This window comes from Suncus etruscus, chromosome 15 (assembly GCF_024139225.1).
Source record: "Suncus etruscus isolate mSunEtr1 chromosome 15, mSunEtr1.pri.cur, whole genome shotgun sequence".
Lineage (NCBI taxonomy): Eukaryota > Metazoa > Chordata > Mammalia > Eulipotyphla > Soricidae > Suncus > Suncus etruscus.
This window is the reverse complement of record NC_064862.1, coordinates 66,672,593-66,688,561: the sequence shown is the minus strand read 5'-3', so window position 1 is coordinate 66,688,561 and position 15,969 is coordinate 66,672,593. Positions and strand designations below refer to the sequence as shown.

General features: G+C 52.8%; 1 protein-coding gene across 1 annotated transcript; it reads right to left on the bottom strand.

The window, feature by feature from the left end:
- Window positions 1-1,505: 1,505 nt before the first annotated feature.
- SCNN1B (sodium channel epithelial 1 subunit beta) lies at window positions 1,506-14,491 on the bottom strand. Its single transcript, XM_049789534.1, has 12 exons — window positions 14,175-14,491; window positions 11,161-11,437; window positions 9,705-9,895; window positions 6,501-6,604; window positions 5,589-5,752; window positions 5,363-5,470; window positions 4,830-4,947; window positions 4,248-4,323; window positions 3,665-3,722; window positions 3,128-3,189; window positions 1,957-2,032; window positions 1,506-1,865 (listed from the first exon to the last, which is right to left on the bottom strand). Exons 1-12 carry the CDS (start codon window positions 14,483-14,485, stop codon window positions 1,506-1,508), a joined length of 1,905 nt encoding a protein of 634 aa, XP_049645491.1. The 5' UTR covers window positions 14,486-14,491.
- Window positions 14,492-15,969: the final 1,478 nt, after the last annotated feature.

Here is a 15,969-nt window from a genome sequence, read left to right as displayed (position 1 = left end):
AACTAACCTAAGCTGCTCCTGAGAAGGGAACCAGGCTTCCATCATTGCATCCCTCGATGCTCCCCTGATGTGTAAGGCAGCCTAGCCCTAAACTGAGAGCTCTGGGCATGGGGAAAAGCCAGCCCACCCATGTTCCTGGGGTCACCAGTCCTGAACATCCCTACCCAACTGGGCAGTAGCACCAGCCCATGGAGTGTGGTGTAAGATGCCAAGCATGGTCTCCCTCCTCAGCCTTGTATTGGAGCTTAGAACCAAGGGTGTCAGAACCAACTGTGATGTGGTGTCATGGTAAAGCACATGCCTGAATGCATGAGACCTGGGTTTGATCCAACAAAAGAGCAAGAATTGCACACAGACACCATGTAATTGAGAGAGATCGTGCCAGGGGAGAAAGCAAGTAGGGGGAGGCCCTGAGCCTGCTGTGCTGGAAATCTATGTCCTTTCCCCCAAACCATGGATCAGTCTGTCCTGAATAACAGCACCATTGGCCCGCAGGAGTCACTGGGTAATCCTCAGTTCTGTTGCCCTACAGCTTGAATGATGAATCTGAAAGTTCAGGCTTTGCTCAGGAACAGGTGGTGTCATAACCAGCACCAAGAGGACAAGGCTGGATATTCAGCTTTGTTGCCAGTCATGAGTGTGACCCCTGCATCTCACCATCTTTGGGATGATGACATTTTTCACTGGTGGCGAGAACAAAGCAAGATCAACCAAGCCTGTGGCCTTGCGTTGGCCTGCGAGGAGTGCTCCATGCATTGTGGCCAGTGCTGAATGTAACAAAGGCTCCACCCGGGGAAAGGGGGCAACTACTAGGACTCTGTGTCAAAGTGGGAGTCACAGTAGGGAGGGAGGGACCTCTGGGGTGAGACTGCAGTGTGCAGTCCTTGGGGTCTGGGCCATATCCCCTTTCCCCTATTCTAAGGAAACTGCTTTAACACTGGTGGTCATTAAGAGGGCTCAGGGTCAGGGGTTCCTACCAGGCCATGGCCACTCAAGGATGCCCAGAGCCCAGGGTTCCCATCAAGTGTAAGTGGAAAAGCAGGGTTTTGCCACAGTCCCTGGCCCTGAGAAGCAAGAATGAGGCCATTCTAGAATGGTCCTTACTAGAAGGAGGTTTGAGTAGGCACTGCCCCCAGGACGCATGAAACAGCATCACTCTGTGTTTCCTACTTTTATTCTCTAGCACAGGACACTGTCACCAGGCACCTCCCCACCCCCTGATGCTCTCTCTGTCTTCTATCACACTGCCTTTCTACAGGGCGAGGGCCAGATCCCTAGTTCTGGATCTGTTGCCTACAGGGAAGTGTCCGGAGGGGCTCTGGCACCTCCAGATCAGGAAAACGGTAGAACCTCAGCTCCCTGTGGGTGCTGTGACCCTCCAGCGTTGGCTCCCTCTTGGCAAAGAAACCCTGGGGGGGACCCTGTTCCTTGGGCAAATGAGGAGCCTGGTATAGGACCTGGTGTCTTGTCCAAGTCTTTGGGCTGCACAGACAGGTTGGAGGTCTCTAGACAGCCTCGCCCTCCCCATCAGACTCGATGACATCTAGGGGCTGCAGCCTCAGGGAGTCATAGTTGGGGGGCGGGGTGCCCGGGATGGGTGGGGGCTGCTCATCGGGGTAGATGCTGGGGTCCGGCTGGAAGCCAAAGTTGGTGTGGGCCTCCACCAGCTCGGCCACAGTGGGCGGCGGGCCAGCGTAGCGGGCCTGGGTGCGCCTCTGCCGCAGGCCCCGGGCACAGGCCACCAGCTTGATGATTGTGATCCACAGAAAGTCGATGATGATCTCCCCGAACTCGATCAGGCACAGCACTGAGCCCCCCATCCAGAAGCCAAACTGGCCTCCCAGATTGGAGAGCAGCCAGACGATCTGCACAGAGTGGGCGGTGAGCACCTCCCTGAGCCCTGCAAGGACCCTCACAACCCCCTGAGGAATCGCCTCCCTCTACTGCCCCACTCACGTTATTGGCTGCAGACTCCTCGATAGTTCGGTAGTTGAACTCTTGGAAGTAGATGTTAAGCTTGACGATTCCCTTCCTGCAGGAACAGCACAGGGGTGGGCTCCCACAGCAATGCACATATACACACTCCAAATGAGCACACACAGGGACATATGCTCCACATGGAAACACATGGACACATTCCACACAGACACACGTGAACACATGTCACATATGAGCACATGGACGCATGCTCCGTGGATATCCATGAGTATCCATGGATACTCATGCTCACTGATGAGCACATGAATGCACACTCCACACATGCTCACGTTCCTGCATCTCATTCTTGTCCACAGCAGGAGACCTGGGACAGGGCAGAGGGTGTCTGGCACCCTTTGTCGCTATGGTACTCAGAAAGTCTCGACTCTCAGCTAAGCATTTTTGCTAACATGTTTTAGATGCGTGCTTGTTTGAAGAATTTCCATTCTCCCCAACCCTGTTTACATTGCTCTGGACACTGTTCCATCTGAGTCTGTCTTGAATTCAATGCACATTCATGTTGCATGGATGAAAGATATAGAGGTGGAGGATTGTGTTTGTGTGTATATGAATGGAAGGATGGATGATGCGGATGACTGGGCAGAGAGTGGATAGAAGGATGGGTGGGTGACTGGTAGAGTATATGATGAACACATAAAAGGAGAGAAGAAAGTGGGAGGATGGGAAAATGGAAGGTCAAATGGATGGTAGCTAGATGGGAGGATGAAAGGTGGATGAGTAAGAAGAGACTAGGAAGTGAGAGTAGAGAAGAGGGAGAAGAGGAGAGCAGAGAAAAACAGAGGAGAGTGGAAGGAAGGGGAGGGGAAGAGGGGAAGAGAGGCGAGGAGAGAAGAAAATAGGTGGATGGAGAGTAATAGATTGGTGGACTGTTGGGCAGCAGGATGAATCATGGACGACTAAGACATCCAAACAGGATGACAAGATAAGGGGGAACAGAAGGAAGGATAATGGAAGGATGAGGGGATAAACAGGTGACAAATGGGGACTCAGACTCTCCGTTGTGGCTAGGGCACTAAGGCCTTAGCTGGCCTCCCTTTCACTTCTCATTGACCAGTGGGATAAGGTGATGAGCATCTTAGGGCCGACTCCTGCCCCCCAAATCTGTCTTTTCCACCCTGCCCAGACTCACCTGCTCAGGGTGATGTTGGCACTTTGGTCCCGTTCCTGAGACAAGACATGGAATATCCAGTCCTGGGCAGTGAGAAGGTGAGAGAAGAAATGAATGGTGCACCTCACAGCCTTTTGCCCAGCCCAAGCCAGTGGAGTAGGACCCCCACAGCTGCATCATCCCAGCACCCAAAGGCTACATGTGGAGATGCTGGAAGGCTGAGGGAAGGAGGCTAGTGGCAGAGAGGAAGGTTCTAGAATGCATGGTGGCACCTGGTATGGGGAAAGGTAGTTGGGTCTCCAATAACTAAGCTGCAGGTCCAGTGACCCTGACCAACTTCCAGCTGCTGGGCTTGACCTGGTTACTCCCCTTGCCCCAAGCCTAGGCCAAATCTCCCTGGACACCCTCTGAGATGGCCTCTCCTACTCTACAGTTCTTATTCTAAATGATTCTGTGCCTCTGCCAAGCTTCAAGCAGGAAAAGGATGGTCACGTTCTCCCTGCAGGGTCACTGCACTCCCCTGGGCTGGTTCGACCCCCACAGTCATAGGCTGCTCACCTCAGAGGATTCTGATGGCCAGTCCGCCATGGAGATGGTCATCTTGTATTGCGTGTCACTGCGGAGGCAAGAAAGCTGCCCGTGTGACGCCCTTAGCACACACACACACAACACCCACTCACACATGCACCCCAACACACATAAATGTGCATGCACCACCCACTATGTCCAATGACACATGTACACAATAGCATGCATGTTGCCTCACGTACATATGATGCCTTATATCCATGACACCCCAGGCATGCATGACCCCACACACGACACCCCACAATGACTATGCATAAGACACCCCACACATGATACACCACAATGTCTCCCCATACATGGACACCCCATAATGACTCCCCACAATGATACCCCACAGAACACAAAGACCTCCATACAATGAGGCACACATGCCCCCCACATGATACTACAAATGACACATAAGATGCATGCATGACCCACACTGCATGGCGCCTAAAACCCCACATGACACCACGCACATGACACTGACACACATGACATCCTGACCCACATGACCTACACCCATATGGCACCCACACACATGACACCTTCATTCACAACACCTCGCACTCACTTGCAGGACTCCTTGCACAGGTTGATGCAGGTCTCCCTCTGGGCCACACTCATGCGCAGGGCAGAATAGCAGTAGGCTGGGGGTATAGAGAGTTGGGGGGTAAGGCTGAGGGGCTGGCACTATCCCAGGGCAGCCTCCCACCCCACCTCCCACCTCTTCACCATCTAGCAGTCCAAATCCGCCCCGCAGCCTTTCCTCCCTCTGCTGTCCCCATTTCTGGGGCCCGTCTCAGAGGGAGCAGAAGGTATCCATGGGGGATCTCTGTGTCCATCAGTGTCTGGAGGGGGTGGTTCTGGGTTAGAGTTCCAGCCCCAGAGCCTTCCTCCTGTCCCCATGCCAGTGCCCCAGACCCCCACACACATATGGGTACAGCTCAGGTGACTAATGCCTACAGGAGTGCACAGGGGCATGTCTGCAGGTATGAACACATGATTTTACATGTCACAGCTATGGTCTGCTGTGGGCACAGCTCCTGGACATGCAACCACTAGCCCTTCAGAGGCACGTGGAATCAGGTGCCCGATCATGGGCTCTGTCCACCACCTGCCAGGACTGGCAAGGGCCACTGTGGGGGCCCCTCACCCCAGTCGGGGAAGTCTCGGGTGCTGCAGTATCTCTCCCCGGGGGGCAGTGGGTACAGGTAGTGGCCACAACTGCAGTTCTGGATCATGTGTTCCTGGAAGCATGAGCGGATGCAGGCCTGGGGGAGGGGGGACATAAGCAGGGGAACATCACATCATGTCCCAACCAGGCTAGGCAGGGTAGGCATGCTGATCCCTCTGGTGACTCTGGGTAGGCAGAGCAATGTCCAGGCTCTCTGTCTCCTCCCCTCCCCGGCAGACACAGGGATGCCACACAGCTTGGATGAGGGAATCCAAGGTAGGGAACATGGGCTGTCTCTGTGCTCCCCACAGGAAGGACTTGGGGAGCAGGAAGTACTGAGGGAGGGGCGGGAGGGATCCCCCTGAAGTGCTGACATTGAACCACCCCTGATGTGCCTCGGTCCACAAGGCTGGGAGCCACCCTCAGCTCACATCTTGCACCCCAACACCATCTTATGCTCTCCACAGGCCCCAGGATGTCATACAGCTTTGGAGGGCCCTACTGGAGCTCACCTGGATGGAGTAGCTGGTGTTGTATTCATTGTAGAGATTGCGCACAGGCACATCTGAGCCGTTAACCGTGCACTGGCTGTAGGGGACCCCCATGCGCTCCAGCTTGTCCTACGGCACAGAGCTGGCTCAGGGGAGCCCCGCCACCTCTTCCTGCCTCCCCGAAAGCCTGAGTGAGAGGTGGAAGCCAGGATAACATGAAGAACTGGGCGGGCCCCGGGAGCCATACCACAAGCACCCCAATGGAGGTCTCGGTGCCTGCCATGGCATAGATGCCCTCATCCCTGATGAAGGGGTAGGACCTCTGCTGATGCAGCAGCAGCCGCACCCCCGCCGTGGACGTCAGGTAGGGCACGTAGTCCTCCTGCCCGATGTCCAGGATCAGCTTCAGGCCTGTGGGGACAGTCGAGATGCTGAATCCCCTCCCCGTGTGAAGCAACCCCACTTCCCTGGTACCTCTACTTCCTTGCAACCCACTTCCTTGGCACCCTGGGAAACCCCTGCTCCCCAACCTACAGAAAAACTACAGCTGCTGCCTCGAGGGGTCCCGCCCTGGCCATGACACTTCCCACCCCTATAATCTATTTAAACATTTATTTCATTTATTTGTTTATTTATTTATGTTTGTGGGGACCACACCTGGCGGTCCTCTGAGCGGACTCCTGGCTTTGCACTCAGGGATCACTCCTGGTAGAGATTGAAGTCCCCAATGGGGTTTGAACTGGGGCCTGCCTTGTGCAAGGCAAGTGCCTTCACCTCTTTCTTACCTTCTCCCCCAGCATAAAGCACTTTATGGGAAACCCCCAGGTTTCATCTCTGGCACTGCACAGTTCCCAAGCACTGCCCGGTGCGACCCAAGAGGACAAAAAAAAAGTTTCACATTCTCACCAGAAGCTACTTCAGCCACGCCTGAGCTAACGGTAATGGACACATGCTCTGGGGGCTCAGGGCTCTCTCCCCTCCCTGGCCTCACCAGGAAACTAAGGCTCTGGCCTTGCCCAGGTTATCAGGCAGAGCAGGATGTGACAGAGCCATCCTAGGCTGCTCCCTGGGCATTGTACCACCACTCCCCATCCCCAACTACCTGCTCAACTATCTTGCCCCTCCAGCCCCATGGGGGGCTGTGCCAGCCCAGACTCACCAAACTCTGCTCCAGGGTTGGCGGATGGCAGCGCTTTCTCAATCATGCCCCAGTTAAAGATGTAGCAGTTCCCGTAGTCAGGGTGGAAGATGGTCGAGAAGTTCCTGGAGTGGGGAGAGGATTAGAGATGAGTCTCAGGATTCGAGGGAAAGGGTGAGGGGCATCCTGGGCTGGGAATCTGGAAATCATCGTCCCTCTGATGTTTTCATTTGCTCCTCAGGGCTCCTTGTAAGACTGCATGCAGATTAATCAGGACCCCCCAAATAAGGGACATCATGGCCTAATTTGAGAATCTTGTCCACATGATCAGGGTCTTGGATTGCAGATGTGATCTTAGAGGTTTGGAGCTGAGACCCTGGTCATGCAGAGGCCCCCAAATTGAAGGAGAAGCAGCCTTACAAGGGACAAGGGAGATACAGAAAAGGGGCTACAGGAAAGAAGGACAGGAAACAGGAGAGGGGGATGGAAGAGATGAAGACTTGAGAGGTGGACATGAGGACTGGGGGGGGGGACAGGAGATGAGGTACAGGCTGAGGGGCTGCTCCTGCACCTTGTATTGCAGGTGCTCGGATTGCAGAACTATCAAAGGGCTGGCAGGGTCTGAAAGTGAAGACAAAGCAGGGGCATGTCTGGAGCCCCACCCCACCCCACTCCCCACTCTAGAGGCTACTGCTCCCTCCAGGAGCCAAGAGCCACTAGGGCTGGAAAGGCCCCAGGAATGAGCCGGAAATGCATGTTCTCGGCAGGAAGTGGGCTGATTATAGGGGTGCGGCAGGTGCCCTGGAGTAGTGACCACCCCCCCCCCAGAGGAAAGCCCTCTCTGGGGACAGAAACTGGGGCTCCTCAGGATGGTAAGAAAATAAAGTGTTGGGACCAAAGCAATAGCATAGCAGTAGGGTGTTTGCCTTGCACACAGCCAATGCAGAACAGATCTTGATTTGATCCTCAGCATAACATATGGTCCCCTGAGCCAGGGGCAATTTCTGAGTGCATAGCCAAGACTAACCCCTGAGTATCACTAGGTGTGGCCCTCCCCCCCCAAAAAAAACCAAAAAAACAAAAAAGAATAGTGTTTACTATATATAAACCAAATAAATGGGGGGATATTCAGGGGTATGCAGGAGACCCCTGAGGTAACCACTGAACAAACCGGGAAGATTTTGTAAGAAAATTCCAGACACGGGCCAGAGCAATAACATAGAAGGTAAAGTGTTTGCTTTGCATGTGGCCAACCCGGGTTTGATCCCTGGCATTCCATATGGCTCCCTGAGCTTACAGGCATGATTCCTGAGTGCAGAACCAAGAGTAATCCAAAGTACAGCCAGGCATAGTCCCAAAATGCCAATAACAAAAAGAAAATTCCAGAGAAAATCAGTAACAATCCTACAGAGTCCAGGTCATGGTTCTTACAGGCTGGATGCAGCCCCTTCCCTTTCTGTACTTTTTCTTTCAGGCCACACCCAGCAGTGTTCAGGCTGACCCCTGACTCTGTGCTCAGGGAGCACTCTTGGTGGACTCAGTGTAGCCTATGGGGTGCTGGGGATCGAACCGAGGTCAGCTCTGTGCAAGGCAAATGCCCTGTCAACTATCCTATCATTCCACCCACCCTGAATATTCTTATAAAAGGTGCCATGTGCTAGGGACATTGCTAACGCTCTTTGCATGAGCCAGGAGGTTCTGCCTGGAATGAGTTCTCTGAGGTCATTTCACCATCCACTTCCTCTGGATGAAGCATAGAGAGGTCAAGTAGCAAACCCACACACACACTGTACTGGCAGCCAGATCCCAGGCCTGGGCTGAGGGGAGGCAGTGGGGAATGCAGGGTCCAAATATGGGGCTCATGTTCCCAATACCACCCTGTCTGGGAAGCCCAGTCAACAGGATGGCAGAGAATCATGTGGCCGGAAGTTTGGATGAAGAAGTTGAGGCAGGGGTCATGGGCAGGAAAACAGGCACAAGGCAGAGGTGCCAGCAGCAGTGGCACCTTTTGCTCAGACCTGCTGAGGCTGCTAAGTTGAGAGGAGGCAGAAAGGTGATGTGGCAAAGCAACAGCTGTGTGACCTCAGACATGGGCCATGACCTGTCTAAGTCCGTTAGGGTTTCGGCATCTGAACTGGGGGATGCCAGAGCCCCTTTCTCTAGGGTGAAAAAGAAATGGGTCAGGCAAGGAAAAAAGGAGAATGTAGGGTACCTGAGAAGGACTGAATCCAGGGGAGTGTCCATGGACTAAGAGGGTGGCTGGTGGCAGGTAGGTGCACCCAGAACCCACAAACAGCCCTTGAGCAGTGAGAATGCTGTGGAGAGAGCTGCAAAGCCAAGAGGGTGTTCAAGGTTGCACAGCTGATACAGTTTCAGCTGGTCCCCTCATGATGGGGGGGTGCTATTTGACCACTGGCCTGAAAGGGGGGCACCTGGGTTCCTGCCCACACCAGCAAAGAGCCTGGCAGGGGTGCATGTGTGGGGGACAAGGGGTCCATCACTCCAGCATGTTCACCACCTGCCTTGGGGAACTGAACTCGGGCCCTGGCCTCAGGAGCAGAGACCCAAGTGACCCGAGCGGCTGAGTGTCCTGGAACCAGGAGTGCACAGGGCTTGTGCCACTCAGTAAGGCACCCCTCACCCCCTGCTGGTGGACCCTTGCCCACGCCAAGACCCCAACACTGAGATAGAGCTGGAGTCTCAGAAGCAGATTTGGTTTCCCCACCTGACAGGTCTGCGATGTCTAGGGTCACAGGCATTCCTGCTCTGCCATCCTCTCATATCAAGGGACTTGGGGAAACTCAGAGGCCCAAGGTTGGCCTGATCGAATTTGCTTTTACCCTTCACAAAAGCTCTAGGAAGGGAGCCCTGGAGCCTTGTGGAGGATATGGGGGGAGGAGAAAAAGGTAGGAAAAGGGGGAGATGGAGGAGGGGGAAGAGGGAGAGAAGAATGAAGGGGAGATGGAGGAGGAGGGGAAGAAGATTGGGAGAAGGGGGAGGAGGACAATCAGCAGCACCAGATGCCAGGGGTGCAGCCACCCACAACCATCCATCTCTGACCTCTCAAGAGGCAGGTCTGCTGTGGACTGTATTCCCGACCGCCTGGTTGAGGCCTAACCCTGGGGTTCCCCCAAACCACTTTCTCATTTGTCTGTCCTGGTTCCCGGCATCCCTTCCGACTCTCCCTCAGCAGGTGGGAGCAGGGAGCTAAGTGGGGGTTCTCACCGGTAGTTGCAGGGTTCTACCCCAAACAGGCAGGACAGGATGAGGCGCTCGGCTGGGTACCCCATGCGCACACGCTCCTGCAGGGCCACTTGGGCGAAGATGGCAGTGGCCTGCAGTGCGTACCACTCGGTCACCGCCTGCGTGGCGCTGGTGAAGTTGCGGAAGGTGCATTCACTGCCATTGCGGCTGCACTGCAGAGGCCGAGAGGGGCCGGTGGGTGCGGGGCCGAGCAGGGGGGGTCACTCCCCACTGCCACAGAAGACTCTAGTCTTAGAAACATGATCCATGCTCTCCAGGACCAAGTCCCCCACACAGGTGAGAGCACACACGCACGCAAACACAGTAACACGTGCACACAGTGAAACAGACACAAAGCGACACATGCACACTGGTGCTACCACATACAACAAACATAGGTGCAATCACACACAACACCATAGATACAATAACATACCACACAGGTACCATCACACACAACACATACACACAGTGAAATCACAGACAGCACACAGGTATAATCACATGCAACACGCATGCATACAGATGCAATCACACAAAGCCTAGGTACAATCACACACAGCACACACAGGTGCAATCACATACAACACACGCGTACAACCACACAAAGACACATACAAAGGTGCGATCACATCCAACATACATGTGCAATCATGAACGACAAACTGAACACAGGTGCAATCAAACACCATACACAGGTCCAATCACAGAACACACAGAAGCTAAACACAGACATGCACACACATGTGAGACAATACACATTGGCAAGCACGCTTATGATAAACATAGACAGTGCAAACAGGCATGCTTATACATGGAAACATGATAGCACACAGCACAGAACAGGCACATTTACACAAGCAAAGCACACACATAGAGTTTACATGAATGTACATACAAATGCGCACACAGATAGTCTTATGACATCCATAGTCACGTGGTCTCATATCACAAATATGAAGACACAGGTCAACCACACACCTGGAGGAAAAGCAACTCATGAAGGAGCTCCAGACACTCTCTCAGGAGGTACCAAGCTCTCTTTTCTTCTTAGCTCCTTGGACTTTGGAGCTGGTACATAGCCCGTGTGCATGTGTGTGTGTGTGTGTGTGTGTTGTGTGTGTGAGACTGAGGGTACTGTCTCCCCACCCACAGGGCACAGGCATGTCCACCTCAGCCTGCCTCTCCCTCACCCATCACCCAATACAGATGTAAGACATGCCGGGCCTTGAGACCTGGCCTCAGACTGCGCTTCCCTCTGGAACCCAATGCCTTGTGAATCAGGGGAATTTCTTAAAATATGTCACCAACACCCTAATGAGTCAATGGTCCACAGCAGGCCTCTCCCAGCCTGTCCCCTGCTTTTTCCAGTTACAAAAGATAAACTTCCAGGGTCTCTACTGAGGGCCTAATGCTTAACCCAGGTAATCCCACTTACCAATCTCATGGCCACTTTGCACACCCGGGCACTGCAGAACTTCCCAGGGGCTGAGCTGTTGTTGACTGAGCTATTGAGGTTGTCCCCAAAGAGCTCGAGGACCACGGGGTGCCGGGGGTTCCGCTCATCGATCAGGACCAGGGGCATGTAGTTCCAAATGGTGAGGTTCAGGGCTGAAGTGGCGTTGGCATGGCTGGTTTCGGGGGCCAGGATCCGCTCTAGGGCTGCCTCCATCAACTCGTCCAGGTCTTTGAGCAGATGCTTCACTTTGGAATACCTGGGCAGGGGGATCCAGGCAAGGTTCAGGCCAGGCCCCCCACTCTGTCCTCACAAGATGCCCTGCCCAGGAAATAAAGCAATGGAGGAGGAAAATAAAGTCCAGAGACAAGAGAGACCAAGGGCAGAGGACTATGCCTAAGTAGGAAGCTTGCAACAGGGTAGGGATCAGGTAGGCTAGGGAAGGGGCCACTGTGACAGTGCTGGGAAGGGGAAGAGAACTGAGTGCTGGAAGGAGGCGAAGTGATACGCAGACACCCTTTTAGTACCAGACTTGCAAAGCACATTGTCTAAAAGGGAAAAAGTGTTTGCCACAGAAGCAGGCTGGGGGTAGGAGGGAAATGGAATGTTGTTGGAGGGAAGGGACACTGGTGAAGGGATGGGGGCTAGAACGTTGCAATCCTGAAACTCAATCAGGAATGTCTTTGTAATTCATGGTGTTCAGAGATAAAGAGAGATAGAGAAAGAGTAGAGGAGAGAAGAGAGAGAGAGAGAGAGAGAGAGAGAGAGAGAGAGAGAGAGAGAATGCTCTGCCCAGTGCTGCTTCACATGTGTCTCAGGCTGAAACAGGGCACAGAACATCACCTTCCCACCTCCCTCACCATTCATTCATCCTTGAGTACTTGGGGAGCACTGAGCATGTGTCATACACAGAGGACAGGGCAGCAGAAAAGAGATGAAATGACTGTCAACTTGGGGCACTGGGTATGTTTGAGACCCGCTTTCTTAAGCCACAGGGGTTAATGAGAGCATGTAACTCCACAGGAGGACTAAGAGGATACACAGTGTCCTGAAAGGGGCTCTGGTTACAGTATTCATCATTGAGGCCTTTTGAGAAGCTCCAAAGACTTCCCAGTGCCAGAGAGGCGACTGAGCAGTGCAAGGTGCTGGGCTGGATCCCCAACACAGAGACAAATAGGGGTCCCCCTGTGACAACTCCTCTTACTCAAAAGATAACTGGAAATGAAACAACAAAATCCACATGCACTTTGGGACCTTTAAACAAGAATGTGCTCTGGACCTGACTTTTTTTTTTTTTTTACTTTTTTTTACTTTGACGTCAATCACCCCGGAGTGGGGATCACCCAGTTAAAGAGGGGGTGCTGTAGGGGAGATGGGCAGGGAGAGGAGAGAGAGAGAGAGAGAGAGAGAGAGAGAGAGAGAGAGAGAGAGAGAGAGAGAGAGAGAGCGACCTGACTTTTAAGTGCTGGAGTGTCCCGAGCCCTGACCCCTGGGACTTTGCTTGTGCTTGTGCTCTGGTCTTTCTCTGCTCTCACATGGGGCTCCCTCATGGCTACTTCTAAGACTAACCCTCCCTAGAGTGGCTCCAGAGTCAGACCAAGTCTGGGTTTGAGTCTTACCAGGGTCCAGTGTGTATCTCTGGCAAAATTTCCCCCCTCTCTGAGTTGGTGTGGTCTCATGGGCTTGAGTCCTGGTCATTCCCTGGACACACGCCATGGTCTGGCTTGTCGGGGCACCACTGTCCTGTACTGGTCATCACTGTGAGAATGAATTCCCTTTTGATGGGACAAGAGGAGTGTCTTTCCTTTGAAGCTGGCAAGTAGGATGGAGATTTGACTTTATTGCTTGGTTGACTCTGGGGCCAGGGATCAAGCAAGTTTCTCCATATCAAAGCCTCTGTCTACCCCTGAGCCAGTGTCCCAGTCCTGAAAGTGGACAGCACAGGGTAGATGCTCCCTAAACTGGGAGGGACTCAGGGCTGGAGATGCCTGTAGCCAGGACTCTCAGGTGTCTACCAGGGCTGCTGAAGCTCAGGATATTTCTGAACTGGGAATTTTCCTCACTGTGACAGATGATTGCAAAGAGGGAAGAGAAAGAAGAAAGGGAAAGAAGGGATGCAAACAAATGGAGATAAAAAGGAGGGAGGAAAGGAGGGAAGAGTAAGAGTGAGAGGGAAGGAAGAGAAGAGGGAGAAGAAGGAAGAAGGATGGAAGGATGGAATGAGGGAAGAAGGAAGAAATGAGGGAGAGAGGAAGGGGAGGGGAAGAAGGGTGAAAAGGAAGAAGGGAGGGAAAGGAGAGAAATCAATGGAGGAAGGAAAGAGGGAAAGAGGGAGGAAGGCATAAAAAGAGAGAGTGAGAAAGAAAGGAAGGAAGGAAAAGAGGAAGGAAGAAAGGAGGGAGGGAGAAATGAATGAAGGAAAGGAGGAGGGAGAAAGGAAAATGGAGGGAGGGATGAAGAAAGGAAGGCAGATAAAGGAAGAAAGGGAGAAGGAAAGATGGGAAGAAGAAATAAAATGAGAAAGGAAGGAAGAAAAGAAAGGAGGAAGGAAGAAGGAAGGAAGGAGGAAGGGAGGGAGAGGAAGTAAGGGAGGAAGAAGGGAAAGATGGAGAGAGGAAGAAAGGGAGGAAGAAGGGAAAGAAGGAGAGAGGAAGAAAGGGAGGAAAGAAGGAAAGGAAGAGAAAAGGAAGGAAGGAGGTAGGAAGAAGGAAAGAAAGGAGGAAATGGGGGCTGGTGAGGTGGCGCTAGAGGTAAGGTGTCTGCCTTGCAAGCGCTAGTCAAGGAAGGACTGAGGTTTGATCCCCTGGCGTCCCATATGATCCCTATAATCCAGGGGCAAGTTCTGAGCGCTTAGCCAGGAGTAACCCCTGAGCATCAAACGGGTGTGGCCCGAAAACAAACAAACAAATAAAAAAAAAAAACAACAAAAGAAAGGAGGAGGGAGAGAGGGAGAAGGGAGGGAGGACCCAGCCCACGGCCCTTCTGGGGCCACCTACTGGAAGGGGCTGGCGTTGCAGATGGTGACAGCGGGGAAGTCCATGGTCCTGAAGCCCACGGAGAGGGAAACGCTGACCTCCCAGCTCAGATAGGTCCGAATGAAGATGCCCCATTGCCAGCACACAAGGGCGGCGAAGAGCAGCGTGATCACGAACCACATGGCCTTTTTCTTGGGGCCCTCACGGATGATGCGCTTGGGGCCGTGGGTGTTGGTGTTGTCGCAGTACCACACTAGCAGCTCCTTGTAGGAGTAGCCCGGGCCCTTCTGCAGTCGGTGCAGGCACTTCAGCAGGTACTTCCTCAGCGCCATGGCCGCTCCCTGTGAGAGCACACGGTGAGCTCCGTCCCTCTCTTAGACACAGCAGCTGCTCTCCCAGAGTGTCCTGGACTGCTCCATCTACCCATGCCTGTCTCGATTTCTGCCTCTGACAGAAATCACACCCCACACGTTTGTTGGGCCACTCTAGCCATTGACCATATTTTCCAGACTGTTCTGGCCCCCACTGCTACCCAGAGGACTCTTCTCTGAAATAATGAGCAAAACATGACGCATCTTCCTCAACATAAGAAAATGCTACTCGGCCATAGGAAAGATGACATTGATTTGCTGTTGTGTGGTTCCATGTGAGGAGTATGATGTTGAGTGGATAGATATGGAGAATAGCATGTTGAGTGATGTTAGTTGGAGGCAAAGGAACAGGCGTCTACAGGATGATTTCACTTGTATGTGTGATATAAAGAAATAAGGTAGAGGGATATCAAATGCTCAAAGGCAGCTTGTCACTGGGGTGTAGCAGAGGGATGGGACAGGTGGTCTCTCTGGAAAAGGACGGAGTGCTTAATGGAGGTAAATAGTGTCTGCCACAGAGATAGGCTAAGGGTAGGAGGGAGAATAGGGCATTGGCGGAGGAAAGCAGACACTGGTAAAGAGATGGGTGTTAGAAAATTGTAAGCGTGGGTCCGGAGAGATAGCATAGCAGCGTTTGCCTTGCAAGCAGCCGATCCAGGACCAAAGGTGGTTGGTTCGAATCCCAGTGTCCCATATGGTCCCCCGTGCCTGCCAGGAGCTATTTCTGAGCAGACAGTCAGGAGTAACCCCTGAGCACTGTCAGGTGTGGCCCCCCCAAAAAAATTGTAAGCCTGAAACTCAACTATGAATAACGTTGTAAATCATAGTAATTCAATAAAAAGAAGTAAAAGCAAAAGTAACACAAAACAAAACAAGCTACTGATTGTATTAAAATCTCCAAAAGCAACATCATCCAGGCCCTGCAAGCAGTTGTCTTCACTAATTGTCTTCACTAATTCACTCTTTTGTGGTTGCTGTTTGGTTTTGTGGTCACTTCTGTGCTCAGATGGCCTTGTAGTGTTGGGGATGAACTCTCACTAGCCTCCAGCAATGAGGATCCATCACTAGAAAATGGAGCAATAAAAGTGCCTACATCATGGAACTTTATCCAGAGAAAAATTTTCTGCTCCTCCAAACACTCATTTGTTTGTTCGTTTGTTTTGGGTTTTTTTTGGGTTCACACCCAGCGTCGCTCATGGTTTACTCTTGACTCTGCGCTCAGAAATCGCTTCTGGCAGGCTCAGGGGACATGTGGGATGCCAGGGACTGAACTTGGCTCTGTCCCGAGTCGTCCCAAGCAAGGCAAAAGCCCTACTGCTGTATTAATGCTCTGGCCCCATCCTCCAAACACTGTTAATATAGCAACTCACAGGGGCTGGAGAGATAGCACAGCAGTGTTTGCCTTGCAAGCAGCCGATCCAGGACCTAAGGTGGTTGGTTTGAAT

Coding starts and splice junctions, on each gene's coding strand:
- SCNN1B (XM_049789534.1), bottom strand. CDS start 14,485: ATGGCGCTGAGGAAGTACCTGCTGAAGTGCCTGCACCGACTGCAGAAG. Junction 6,605..9,704: donor GTAGAACCCTGCAACTACCG/GTGAGAACCCCC, acceptor TCCCCACTCCAG/GAACTTCTCGACCATCTTCC. Junction 3,190..3,664: donor GGCCATCAGAATCCTCTGAG/GTGAGCAGCCTA, acceptor CTCACTGCCCAG/GACTGGATATTCCATGTCTT.